The sequence below is a fragment of the Hypomesus transpacificus genome, chromosome 10 (assembly GCF_021917145.1).
Source record: "Hypomesus transpacificus isolate Combined female chromosome 10, fHypTra1, whole genome shotgun sequence".
Classification (NCBI taxonomy): Eukaryota; Metazoa; Chordata; class Actinopteri; order Osmeriformes; family Osmeridae; genus Hypomesus; species Hypomesus transpacificus.
The window spans coordinates 13,230,656-13,244,751 of NC_061069.1; the positions used below are offsets into that span (position 1 = coordinate 13,230,656).

At 52.2% G+C, this 14,096-nt stretch overlaps 2 protein-coding genes across 2 annotated transcripts; both read left to right on the forward strand.

The window, feature by feature from the left end:
* The first annotated feature begins 925 nt into the window (after window positions 1-925).
* On the forward strand, window positions 926-5,351 carry LOC124472513 (lysine-specific demethylase 4A-like). The gene is made up of 9 exons (XM_047027423.1): window positions 926-1,071; window positions 2,105-2,269; window positions 2,425-2,600; window positions 2,819-2,933; window positions 3,192-3,385; window positions 3,658-3,707; window positions 4,492-4,595; window positions 4,692-4,829; window positions 4,961-5,351. The coding sequence occupies exons 2-9, from the start codon at window positions 2,123-2,125 to the stop codon at window positions 5,183-5,185; spliced, it is 1,149 nt and encodes a 382-aa protein (XP_046883379.1). The 5' UTR covers window positions 926-1,071; window positions 2,105-2,122; the 3' UTR covers window positions 5,186-5,351.
* A 259-nt stretch (window positions 5,352-5,610) lies between these two features.
* On the forward strand, window positions 5,611-14,096 carry LOC124472392 (lysine-specific demethylase 4A-like). The gene is made up of 14 exons (XM_047027185.1): window positions 5,611-5,727; window positions 5,968-6,452; window positions 6,603-6,705; window positions 6,785-6,917; window positions 7,085-7,215; window positions 8,001-8,232; window positions 9,206-9,282; window positions 9,606-9,661; window positions 10,016-10,124; window positions 10,294-10,479; window positions 12,516-12,686; window positions 12,848-12,967; window positions 13,587-13,679; window positions 13,875-14,096. Exons 1-14 carry the CDS (start codon window positions 5,611-5,613, stop codon window positions 14,013-14,015), a joined length of 2,154 nt encoding a protein of 717 aa, XP_046883141.1. The 3' UTR covers window positions 14,016-14,096.

Sequence of the window (14,096 nt, forward strand, 5' to 3'; positions counted from 1 at the left end):
TTGTATTTATCTAGAGGAATCATTATCGTGTGCACTGTCTGAATGTAGGTGTACACGAGTCGATGTATCCAAATGGTTCTATTCCATGTATGAATGTGTCTTCTCCGCCATGAAATAAAAAACGGATGTTTGGATTCTAGAACCCTGTGGTTTGTTTTCTCTTTGGACAGTCAGAATGGAGTAGGCTATGTGTGTGGATGTGTCTGTCTATCTGTCTGTCTGTCTGTCTGTTTGTCTGTCTGAGAGTCTGTCTGTCTGTGGCCGCTGTTGATCGGTTAAACTCACTCCACAGGGGTGTATACCCACTCTGACTCTAGCTTTTCGTTGGCGTAGCTTGAAGTGGTCGTGTCTATGGAAGCAAATCAGTGAGATAATGTTTAGAATTTTAAAAGGCATTGAATACTTTATTGAAGTTTAAACACTTTGAATTCACCTCTTTAAAATTGAAATATGAATTGATGTTCCCCAAAAAAATTTGGTTCGGAAATTCAGGAATTTCTAATTCGAACAGTAACATTCAGATCCTAAAAATTAAAACCAAAAAAATTTGAGCCGAAAGGATGTGAGCCGAAAAAAAATCTGATTGCAACATCCGGGATACCAAGGATCAAGAATCATCTCACTTCTCCGAGAAGGGTCCAACTACAGACCCTCTCCTCAGGCCCTTCTCATCCAGGTGTAGCTGCAGGTAGTTGTCATACATGCAGACATCCAGATCAAGCTGGGGTCTGAGGAGAGGCAAACCTTGGGATCCCGGACGTTACAATCAGAATATTTTTTCTAATCTATCACTTTTCACAAGGCTTGCCACAATGCACATTTATTATCCACGGAAAACTATATATGTTCAACCAGTAGCCTAATTTACTATTGCAACAGGCGCCTTGATATTGCGTGTTGAGCACCCGCGCTCTGGTTGGCTACCTGTGTGCCGAACAAATGTGTAGCTGCGCATGCGTCTAGATGGTTATGGAGGACTGTTTGAGCTGTTCACAGTAAAACGTGAATTAAGTGTCTCCTTCTAGACAGTTTCTTGCTAAGACACGTATTTTGGATATATTTGCTGCATTGGTAAGTACACTCTAAAAGGAATTGTATCTTTTCAACTATTTACTCTGTCTGTACGCGACTGAACGATGATACTAGTGCTAGCCTAGAGCTAATTTTAAAAGCCAGCTAGCTCTAGTTTAGAGAGCAGCGAATGACTTAAGCAAAACCGCACACGATAGTAGCGCTTTTTATAGTTCAGAAGTATATATGTTGTGCTTGCATTTAGGCTGGTATTCGTTCTTTAATTGCCAATACATTACAGTACAATGTATTGAAACACCTTTTAATGTCAGTGTGAAATGGACTGTTACGGAAGGCTTCCTTACCATGATGATAATCTGAGCTCAAAGATCGTAAATCTTTGAGCTCAGATTATCATCATGGTAAGGAAGCCTTCCGTAGTACTGTAGTTTGTTTACGTTCAGTTATTTGTGTTAGCTAGCTAGCAATTTAATCCAGCTATCCAAAATATTGTCTACAGTAGTTAGACTTCTCCCCTGACTTATTGCTGCATAATTATTGTCTGACGTGCATTTACAAATTACGAAAGGGGAACATTCACTGAAGTCACCCAGATAGTTAGGCTAGATTTTACTGCTAGGCTTGTTAATGTCACTAGCCAATGAAGGTACCTAGCTAACTTTACAGCCACTAAACAAAACACCCACCACAGCTACCAGTGATATGGATATCTTACAGTCGGATCTACTGTTACAGGGTGCACATTTTGACATGTCGGTAGCTAGCTAGTTTAACTATTTCGTTAGTTTTAACGTTTCCGCAACGGATGGGACAAGCCGGTAAGCTAGCTAATGACCAGGTTGGGGGCGTGGACGTTTGAAAGGGGGAGGCAGTGCTTGCTTCGAGATGTGGAGGTATGTCGATGTGGGTTGACCGTGTTCAGCGGAATTAGCGTTGCATGTAGTTTGTGTGTATACTCACACACTAAGTGTTACCTGAAACAAACCAAATTAAGGCAATGAAAGGCAAACAAAAATGTAATTCGCTTACAGTTCGCTTGAATCTACTGTGTCCTACATGCTATATTTGGAAGGTGTGTTCAATTTCTGGGATGGCGTCCGAGTCAGGACCACCGACTCCAGCCGCCGTTTCCAAGGTAATCATGACCTTTCACCCTACCAACGAGGAGTTCCGTAACTTCAGCCGCTACATTGCCTACATGGAGTCTCAGGGGGCACACACGGCAGGCCTGGCCAAGGTAAGCACCTAGCATCCGGTGATGTGGGCTAACCGCTTTACGCAGACAGTTCCTGTGTTGTGGTTGTGGCTGTAGCTGAGCTTCCGACTGTGTTGTCCTGCGATGGGGTATGTGGTGCTGTGTTGCCATGGTAGTGACACACATGTGCTCCCCAGATCGTCCCCCCTAAGGACTGGAAGCCGAGGCGTTGCTATGACGACATAAACGACCTGGTGATTCCAGCGCCTATCCAGCAGCTGGTGAGCGGCCAATCAGGACTCTTCACCCAGTACAACATCCAGAAGAAGGCCATGACCGTACGAGAGTTCCGCAAGATGGCCAATAGTGACAAGTGAGTAGATCGGGCAGGGGCAGGGGCAGGGGCAGGGGCAGGGGCAGGGGCAGGGGCAGGGGCAGGGGCAGGGGCAGGGGCAGGGGCAGGGGCAGGGGCAGGGCAGGGGCAGGGGCAGGGCAGGGCAGGGGCAGGGCAGGGGCAGGGCAGGGCAGGGCAGGACACACATACATTTGATTTGAAATTTTATGTACAGTCTGTTTGTCTCTCTCCTTCAGGTTCTGCTGTCCTCACCATGTAGATTTTGATGAGCTAGAGAGGAAGTACTGGAAGAACCTGACCTTTAACCCCGCCATCTACGGGGCTGATGTCAACGGAACGCTCTACGACCCCGTGAGTCGCCGTGGAAACAACAATGTTGTGTGGTGCACCTGTTTGTTTGTTTCCTAAACAGGGGAGCCCCTCTCTCTCCTTTCTCTCGCTTTTCTCTCTCTCTCTCCTCTCTCTCTCGCTCTTCTCTCTCTCTCTTGTCACACTTCACCTAAAAACTGTAAAAAAAAAGGCAACAAAATAGAACTATAACAGCATAAACATCAACATTAGTAGTTACCTTGCCTGAGCGGTGTGTCCTCCTCCCCGCCTCGTGTCCAGGAGGTTACGGAGTGGAACATTGGGCGGCTGCACACCATCCTGGACACGGTGGAGCGAGAGAGCGGCGTCACCATCGAGGGCGTCACCACGCCCTACCTGTACTTTGGGATGTGGAAGAGCTCCTTCGCCTGGCACACAGAGGACATGGACCTGTACAGCATCAACTACCTGCACCTCGGACAGCCCAAGTCCTGGTGATGGACTCTCTACCTCGCTCTCTCTCTCTGGCCCTTTACCTCGCTTTACCTCACTCTCTCTCTCTGGCTCTCTACCTCTCTCTCGCTCTCTCTCTCTGGCTCTCTACATCGCTCTCTCTCTCTGGCCCTCTACCTCGCTTTACCTCGCTCTCTCTCTCTGGCTCTCTACCTCTCTCTCTCTCTCTCTCTCGCTCTCTCTCTGGCTCTCTCTCTGGCTCTGTCTGTAACAGCAGAGGTATTCACAGCTGTGTGTGTGTGTGTTCTGACAGGTACTGTGTTCCTCCAGAGCATGGGAAAAGGCTGGAGCGTTTGGCTCAAGGTAAAAAGTGTGTGTGTGTGTGTGTGTGTGTGTATAAAGGCAAATCAGTGACATCATGTTTTGAATCTTAAAAGGTATTGAAGGTATAGAAATGTAAACAACAACATTTGATGGTTTTGAATTCACCTCTTTAAAAAATGAAATATAAATGTATTCCAAAAGCATTATTATTCAAAAACTAAATGTTCAGAAATTCAGGTAGCTGAAATCCAATCAGTCAAAGAAAAATACATTCAAGCTTAAGAAATTCAAATGGAACCAAATTCAGGCTGCTCACATTCGATTTTTTAGATCTATTTTACTGTTTGAATTTGAGCAACCTGAATTTCCAAACCTTGAATCTGATATATATAAAAAAAAATTTACATTGAAATAAATTAATATTACAATTTTAAAGAGGTAAATTCAAAACCAACAAATTCAGGTGTTGTTTTCGAAGTAAAATATTTTGAATATTTAAAGTGTTTTTAAAATTTCAATATTATGTTTTCAATGCATTTTAAAATTCTAAACATTATCTCACTGATGTACTTCCATGTGTGGGTATTATACTGTGTGTGTGTGACCTGACCCTGTGTGTGTGTGACCTGACCCTGTGTGTGTGTGTGTGTGACCTGACCCTGTGTGTGTGTGACCTGACCCTGTGTGTGTGTGACCTGACCCTGTGTGTGTGTGACCTCTGACCCTGTGTGTGCGTGACCTGACCCTGTGTGTGTGTGACCTGACCCTGTGTGTGTGTGTGTGTGTGTGTGTGTGACCTCTGACCCTGTGTGTCCTGGGCTAGGCTTCTTCCCTGGCAGTGCCCAGACCTGTGAAGCGTTCCTCAGGCACAAGATGACAATCATCTCCCCCTTTATCCTCAAGAAGTACGGCATCCCCTTTGAGAAGGTAAGCTGCCCTCCCCCCCACCTCTCCTCTCACCTCCTCCCCTCCTCTGTGTTCATGTGTTCTTACGTGTGTGTGTGGTGTGTGTGTGTGTGTCAGGTCACCCAGGAGGCAGGAGAGTTCATGGTGACATTCCCCTACAGCTACCACGCTGGCTTCAACCACGGATTCAACTGTGCCGAGTCCACCAACTTCGCTACAGAGCGCTGGATAGAGTACGGCAAGCAGGCCACACTGGTGAGAAACAGGACTGGGAACCCCTTAGAACCAGGACTGGGAACCCTTTACAACCAGGGCAGAGGAACACACACTTGTAGTAGTGTGCGGTTCTGTCTGCGTGTGTGTCTATAACGTGTGTGTGTGTGAAGTGCTCCTGTAGGAAGGACATGGTAAAGATCTCCATGGGTCTGTTTGTGAAGAAGTACCAACCAGAACGCTACCAGAGCTGGCTGGAGGGGCGGGACTCCCAGCCCATCGACCACTCACGGCCCACGCCCGAGGCATGTGAGTTCCTGGGGGAGGAGCCTGCTGGTGTCATCAGCCAGGAGGCTGGCCTTGAGGAGACTGGAGTGGAGGGAGAGAAGAGGAGGTGACACACACACACACACACACACACGGGTGTCTAGTATTGAAGGTTGTCTCTGTGATCTGAATGTTTTTTCCCCTCAGCCCCACCCAGAGGATAGGAACCAAGAGGCACAGGGTCTGCCTAGAGCTGCCTCACGGACTGCTGCCCCGGGAGGAGGGGGGGGGAGGAGGGGGAGGAGGAGGGGGGGGGAGGAGGGGGGGGAGTATGGTAAAAAGGCTAGACTGGGACCAGATCAGAAAGGTATGTATCCTCTCTGCCAGATCTGACAGTTTGAATCATTCCTGTCATCCTTATTTTGGTAATAAAACAAATAACTCTACTGAAGCCCAAACAATGTTCATTAGGGTTAGTGTTTCCCAGGTGTTAGCACTGTGTTGCTGTGCTAGCTGCTGGGTTTGTGTTGACGAGGAGAAGCAGTTGTCCTTCCTGATGACACGCTCCCTCCTGTCCCCAGGTCCTCCCACGCTGGTTGTCACGCCGACCAAGCTCATGTTGAGGGAGCTGCCCCACCCCGAGGCACCGCGAGACTCCTCCCCCCCTCCGCAAGTCCCCGCCCCCCCTGCCACCCCGGCCTCCTCCTCCATCCTTGCCCGCTCCCAGAATCTACTCCGTAATGGACACCTGATTGTAGCTGTCGCCCCCTCCAGGAATGGGGTTCCCCTCAAGCCCCCCTCCCAGCCCTCCCACCTGCCCCGGGCCTCCCCCCAGCCCCTGGCCTCCCCTCAGGCCTCCCCCCTGCCCTGGGCCTCCCCCCAGCCCCTGGCCTCCCCTCAGGCCTCCCCCCAGCCCCTGGCCTCCCCCCTGCCCCGGGCCTCCCCGCAGGCCCCTCGTCCTGGCCTGAAGCTGGGTGTGGCCAGCCTGCTCTTCCACCAGACCCAGAGCCCCAGAGAGGCTCTCCAGGTGCACAGCTTCTCCAGGCAGCAGCACACCCAGCTGCACGTGCACAGCTACGCTCGCGAGCACCAGCCCCGACACCTGCAGAACAAGAACCAGGCCCAGAACCAGGCCCAGAACCAGGCCCAGAACCAGGCCCAGAACCAGGCCCACACTATCAGCCCTGTGAGGAACGAGTCTACGATCCTTCAAACCAAACTGGATCATCAGAACCAGGCCAAAGCAGAACAGGAAACAGCACAGAGTCTGTCCAAAACCCAGGGTGGGGGCCTGGCCGTGGGGCAGCAGCAGCTAGGCGAGGCCCAGGCTGCCGGGGAGAGGCCTAAGGCCTGCCGCAGTCCAGGCCTGGGCCGGGCAGAGGCAGCACAGGTAGGGAGGCAGGCAGAGGCAAAGAGGCAGGAAGAGGCAGCACAGGCAGGGAGGCAGGCAGAGGCAAAGAGGCAGGCAGAGGCAAAGAGGCAGGGAGAGGCAGGGAGGCAGGCAGAGGCAGGGAGGCAGGCAGAGGCAGGGAGGCAGGCAGAGGCAAAGAGGCAGGCAGAGGCAAAGAGGCAGGCAGAGGCAAAGAGGCAGGCAGAGGCAGCACAGGCAGGGAGGCAGGCAGAGGGGGAGTCGACAGACAGCAAGCACAAGGTTTGTATAGATACATTTTGACTTAAATGAGCTGTATAAGCTTCCTGTGGAACTGTTAAACCTGTAATTTCTCCTGCAGTCTGTGTCTGGTGCTGGCCAGCAGGGGGCAGCAGAGCAGGGCCAGTCCTACTGTCAGACTGTGAAGAAGAAGCAGCTGCTCCAGAGCCTGCCTCGACAGCACCCTCTGCTCAAGGAAGCCCACAGCGACCACGGTGAGGAACGCTCCTGCAACCTTGTAGAACCCTCTAGGAACCTAGAACCCTGTAGGAACAGGAAGCTACATTCCTTCCTTTTGTCAAATCTGATCTACTCTTGCTTTTCTCCCTCTTTCCTTCTTTCCCTCCATGTCTCTCGCCCTTTCACGCCGGCCCCCTGGCAGAGGAGGAGGAGGGGGGGCAGGGGGAGGCCTGGCGCCGATGCAGCCCCGAGGCAGAGAGGGACTACAACTCCCAAACTGGTCTCCAGAGCCCGTACTGTGCTGTCTGCCTGCTGTTCCACACACACCAGCAGGTACACACACACACACGTACACCAGCAGGTACACACACGTACACCAGCAGGTACACACACGCACACCAGCAGGTACACACACGCACACCAGCAGGTACACACACGCACACCAGCAGGTACACACACACACCAGCAGGTACACACTAGAGCCTGACCGATTTATCGGCAGGCCGATATTATCGGCCAATAGTAGGCATTTACTATCGGTATCGGCATTTATAATGCCCCGATAAATTATTAAAATGTTTATTTTTTTTGTATTTTATAGTATTTTTTTTTTTATTGCAAGAACAAAAGAGAACATTCATGTATATACTGTATATGAACATAAGATACTCTTACAGTCAGATATCATATAAAGACAGTATTGAAGTAAAATCAATATATATACACAGTTACATATCTTAAGTTTGTATTTTTAAACATTTTATTTATCAGAACTTTAATCTATTTTGATATTCCTCGTTCTGTTGTGATAATAAAAAACGTGTACATTTTTATCATATTATTTTAGTGAGGACTGTACAATAACTAATGTTATGGAAATCTGTTTATGTTTTGTTACACGTTTCTGGATTTAAAAAATGTATATAAATATCGGAATATCGGAATTTGTTATCACTAAATATTCGTATCGGTATCGGCCTTAAAAATCCTTTATTGGTCGGGCTTTAGTACACACACACACACACAACCAATTATACAGCTCCTGAACCTCGGTAAATGTACACACACAGTGAAAACTCTTTAGTAGATTAACTTTTTCCGCGCATGTTTCCCCCCAGACGGAGGGTCCTGGGGTGCAGCTGCTGGGGGTCCAGGGGGGGCCTCAGCGCTCCAGGCCCCTGATCCCAGAGGTGTGCTTCAGAAGCTCACACAAGAAGGGGGCGGGGCCTGGGGAGGGGGTGGGGGATGGGGCGGGGCCTGGGGAGGAGGACCTGACCACGCCCCATCTAGAGCCAGACGGGACCAGCTGGCTGATCAGCTGCTCGCGGTGCTGCGTCCGAGTCCACACCAGTAAGATGTCACACCACGTCACATGACCCCACACCACGTCACATGACCCCACACCACGTCACATGACCCCACACCACGTCATATGACCACACTCCACGTCACATGACCCCACACCACGTCACATGACCCCACGTCACATGACCCCACACCACGTCACATGACCCCACACCACGTCACATGACCACACACCACGTCACATGACCACATGTCACATGACCCCACGTCACATGACCCCACGTCACATGACCCCACGTCACATGACCCCACGTCACATGACCCCACACCACGTCACATGACCCCACACCACGTCACATGACCCCACGTCACATGACCCCACGTCACATGACCCCACACCACGTCACATGACCCCACGTCACATGACCCCACACCACGTCACATGACCCCATGTCACATGAGACCACACCACGTCACATGACCCCACGTCACATGACCCCACACCACGTCACATGACCCCACACCACGTCACATGACCCCACGTCACATGACCCCACACCACGTCACATGACCCCACACCACGTCACATGACCACACACCACGTCACATGACCACATGTCACATGACCCCACGTCACATGACCCCACGTCACATGACCCCACGTCACATGACCCCACACCACGTCACATGACCCCACACCACGTCACATGACCCCACGTCACATGACCCCACGTCACATGACCCCACACCACGTCACATGACCCCACGTCACATGACCCCACACCACGTCACATGACCCCATGTCACATGAGACCACACCACGTCACATGACCCCACGTCACATGACCCCACACCACGTCACATGACCCCACACCACGTCACATGACCCCACACCACGTCACATCACAGCTATCATGCCATATCATCACTTACGTTCCATCACCACTACAAAAGGTCATTCCTGCTGGTCACCATAGTGACTAGGGAGGACTTCCTGTCATTCTATGTTGTCCCCCAGGTTGCTACGGCGTCCCGGAGGGGGCGAAGCCAGGGACCTGGCAGTGTGCCCGCTGTGAGGCTGACGCACAGACCCAGGTCAGTAAAACACAACTACACACCAGAGAGAGAGGAGAAGAGGAGGTGGAGGAGAGGGTGGAGGGGAGGGGAGGAGAGGGTGGAGGGGAGGAGAGGGTGGAGGAGAGGGTGGAGGAGAGAGCTCCTCCATCTCGTGTGGCTCCTCCTGGGTTCCTCTCCTGGAGCAGAGAAGGAAACCAGACTGTGGTGTTGATGAGCTGTGCTGTAATAACCTCATGAGGCTGGGAGATCTGGCTCCTTGTGTTACAGGGACACATCCTGGAGAGTTTACTGTGATCATTCTGTTGTGGTGGTCCAGCCCCTAACTGTGTGTGTGTATGCAGGACTGCTGCTTGTGTCCTCTACGTGGTGGAGCTCTGCAGAGAGCCAACAACGACAAGTGAGTGAGAAAGTTATACATAATAATACACACACACAGTAATACACACTCACGCTAATACACACACTCTAAAACACACACATGCTAATACACACACACTCTAATACACACACTTGCTACTCAGTGTCTTGATGCCCAACATGACGTGGGGGCAGAGAGGGCCAGAGAAAGAGAGTTTTGTGTAATCATAACATTTTTACGGAAGTATACCAGTGTACATGTTTACAGGATGGCTATTGTACAGACCGGACACAGTTGTGGAATGTTGCAATTTCCTTGAGCATGTAGCAGAGGGTCGCCTCCCCCCCCCCAACACATTCTGGTCACATGACGTCCTGTTTCCTGTTTGGTCAGATGGGTGCATGTCCTGTGTGCCATCACCGTGCTGGAGGCTCGCTTCGTCAATGTGGTAGAGCGCAGCCCTGTCGACCTGAGAGGGGTCCCGCTGTCCAGGTTCCGACTGGTGAGGGGCAGCCACCTTGGGGAGGGGGGGAATGTGCTGTGACAGAAAACAAATACACCCTAAAGACTGTTGTGGTCCCATGAAGCAAATCAGACCTGTCCAAGACTTAAGGATGGAAGCCTGTTCTGGAACCTAGACTACTAAGTCTCTCCCCCTCCCCCCCCATCAGAAGTGCCAGGTGTGTAAGCAGCGAGGAGGGCCCCAGCTGACAGGATGTTGTGTCCAGTGTTCCCATGGCCGCTGCTCTACGGCGTACCACCCCTCCTGTGCCCAGGCGGCTGGAGTGCTCATGTACCCTCATGACTGGCCCTTCATCGTGTTCATCTCCTGCCAGAGACACAAGGCCTTCCCCGAGGTAGCACCTCACAACACCTCCCCACCTCACAACACCTCCCCACCTCGCATCACATCACCTCACAACACCTCACATCACCTCACAACACCTCACATCACATCACCTCACAACACCTCACATCACCTCACATCACCTCCCCACCTCACATCATCTCACATCACCTCCCCACCTCGCATCACATCACCTCACATCACCTCCCCACCTCGCATCACATCACCTCACAACACCTCACATCACCTCCCCACCTCGCATCACATCACCTCACAACACCTCACCTCACAACACCTCACATCACCTCCCCACCTCGCATCACATCACAACACCTCACATCACCTCGCATCACATCACCTCACAACACCTCACATCACCTCCCCACCTCGCATCACATCACAACACCTCACATCACCTCGCATCACATCACCTCACAACACCTCACATCACCTCCCCACCTCGCATCACATCACCTCACCTCCCCACCTCACATCACCTCCCCACCTCGCATCACATCACCTCACAACACCTCACATCACCTCACATCATCTCACATCACCTCCCCACCTCCCATCACATCACCTCCCCACCTCACATCACCTCCCCACCTCGCATCACATCACCTCACCTCACATCACCTCCCCACCTCGCATAACATCACCTCACCTCACATCACCTCCCCACCTCGCATCACATCACAACACCTCACATCACCTCCCCACCTCGCATCACATCACCTCACAACACCTCACATCACCTCCCCACCTCGCATCACCTCACCTCCCCACCTCACATCACCTCCCCACCTCGCATCACATCACCTCACAACACCTCACATCACCTCACATCATCTCACATCACCTCCCCACCTCGCATCACATCACCTCACCTCCCCACCTCACATCACCTCCCCACCTCGCATCACATCACCTCACAACACCTCACATCACCTCACATCATCTCACATCACCTCCCCACCTCCCATCACATCACCTCCCCACCTCACATCACCTCCCCACCTCGCATCACATCACCTCACCTCACATCACCTCCCCACCTCGCATCACATCACCTCACCTCACATCACCTCCCCACCTCGCATCACAACACCTCACATCACCTCCCCACCTCGCATCACAACACCTCACATCACCTCCCCACCTCGCATCACATCACCTCACAACACCTCACATCACCTCCCCACCTCGCATCACCTCACCTCCCCACCTCACATCACCTCCCCACCTCGCATCACATCACCTCACAACACCTCACATCACCTCACATCATCTCACATCACCTCCCCACCTCCCATCACATCACCTCCCCACCTCCCATCACATCACCTCCCCACCTCGCATCACATCACCTCACCTCACATCACCTCCCCACCTCGCATAACATCACAACACCTCACATCACCACCCCACCTCGCATCACATCACAACACCTCACATCACCTCCCCACCTCGCATCACATCACAACACCTCACATCACCTCCCCACCTCGCATCACATCACATCACCTCCCCACCTCGCATCACATCACCTCACATCACCTTACATCACCTCACATCACCTCACATCACCTCACAACACCTCACATCACCTCCCCACCTCGCATCACATCACAACACCTCAAATCACCTCCCCACCTCGCATCACATCACCTCACAACACCTCACATCACCTCCCCACCTCGCATCACATCACATCACCTCCCCACATCACATCACCTCCCCACCTCACATCACCTCACAACACCTCACATCACCTCCGCACCTCACATCACATCACCTCCCCACCTCGCATCACATCACATCACCTCCCCACCTCGCATCACATCACCTCACAACACCTCCCCACCTCACATCTCACATCACATCACCTCCCCACCTCATCACCTAATATCACTACTGCTAGATCTACTATTACTAATACAATATCACTACTGCTAGATCTACTATTACTAGTATAATATTAACACACACACAAGGAGATTGTCCCCCCCCCCCCCCCCCCAGTAAGAGTGTCTCTCCTTCCAGAGAGACCAGGCCAAACTGCGGGCGCTGCAGGTGGAGCAGGTGGTGATCTGCAAGCACAAGAACAGTCGTTACTACCGCTGTGAGGTGGTGGAGGTCAGCACAGCCTCCTTCTACCAGGTCACCTTCACCGATGGCTCCTTCAGCAACGACCTGCTGCCCGAGGACATAGAGGTGCGGCCCATCACCATGCAGAGAGCCAGGATGTTAGCCAAACAGATTTGAGTGTAGCTGGTATGGAAGCCAGAACAGATTTGCTGCCATTTCAAATTCACATAATCAAATGACTAGTAACTGAATGTGATGTGTGTGTGCGTGTGCGCGTGTGTGTTCAGAGCAGGGACTGTGCTCAGCTGGGACCCCCTGCTGAGGGGGATGATGTTCAGGTCCGCTGGACAGATGGTCTGTTGTACGGAGCCACATTTGTAGCATCACACACCATCCCCATGTACCAGGTACACACACACACACACACACAGACACCATCCCCATGTACCAGGTACACACACACACACACAGACACCTCTCCTCCCTCACCTCTCCTCCCTCATCTCTCCTCCCTCACCTCTCCTCCCTCACCTCTCCTCCCTCACCTCTCCTCCCTCACTTCTCCTCCCTCACCTCTCCTCCCTCACCTCTCCTTCCTCACCTCTCCTCCCTCTCCTCCCTCACCTCTCCTCCCTCACCTCTCCTCCCTCACCTCTCCTCCCTCTCCTCTCCTCCCTCACCTCTCCTCCCTCACCTCTCCTCCCTCACCTCTCCTTCCTCACCTCTCCTCCCTCACCTCTCCTCCCTCACCTCTCCTCCCTCACCTCTCCTTCCTCACCTCTCCTCCCTCTCCTCCCTCACCTCTCCTCCCTCACCTCTCCTCCCTCACCTCTCCTCCCTCTCCTCCCTCACCTCTCCTCCCTCACCTCTCCTCCCTCACCTCTCCTCCCTCTCCTCCCTCACCTCTCCTCCCTCACCTCTCCTCCCTCTCCTCTCCTCCCTCACCTCTCCTCCCTCACCTCTCCTCCCTCACCTCTCCTCTCTCGCCTCTCCTCCCTCGCCTCTCCTCACCTCTCCCCCCACCAGGTGGAGTTTGAGGATGGCTCTCAGTTGTCGGTGAAGAGGGAGGACCTATACAGTCTGGATGAAGACCTGCCTAAGAGAGTCAAGTCCAGAATGGTAAACCTCCTGTCACATGATCCTCCGAGCACTCCATTTTTGTGGTAGATTTCCAACCAGTGCCTACGTATTATATTGATGGGCATAATACAAAAATGTGATCCCTGAACCCTTGTGTGACCTCTCATGTGACCTCTCATGTGACCTCTCATGTGACCTCTCATGTGACCTCTGACCCCTGCTGTGTGTCCCCAGTCGGTGGCATCTGACATGCGCTTCGACGGGATCTTCACGGAGGAGGAGGTGAAGCAGGACTCCAAGAGGCAGCGTGTGTTTAACTCCCGCTACCGCGAGGCCTATGTAGAGCCAGTCATCTACAGAGCCATCCTGGAGTAGACTATCTCACACACACACACAGAGCCATCCTGTAGACTATCACACACACACACACACACACAGAGCCATCCTGTAGACTAT

Coding starts and splice junctions, on each gene's coding strand:
- LOC124472513 (XM_047027423.1), top strand. CDS start 2,123: ATGGCGTCCGAGTCAGGACCACCGACTCCAGCCGCCGTTTCCAAGGTA. Junction 3,386..3,657: donor CTCGGACAGCCCAAGTCCTG/GTGATGGACTCT, acceptor GTGTTCTGACAG/GTACTGTGTTCCTCCAGAGC. Junction 4,830..4,960: donor ACGGCAAGCAGGCCACACTG/GTGAGAAACAGG, acceptor GTGTGTGTGAAG/TGCTCCTGTAGGAAGGACAT.
- LOC124472392 (XM_047027185.1), top strand. CDS start 5,611: ATGACACGCTCCCTCCTGTCCCCAGGTCCTCCCACGCTGGTTGTCACG. Junction 7,216..8,000: donor TGTTCCACACACACCAGCAG/GTACACACACAC, acceptor GTTTCCCCCCAG/ACGGAGGGTCCTGGGGTGCA. Junction 8,233..9,205: donor CTGCGTCCGAGTCCACACCA/GTAAGATGTCAC, acceptor GTTGTCCCCCAG/GTTGCTACGGCGTCCCGGAG.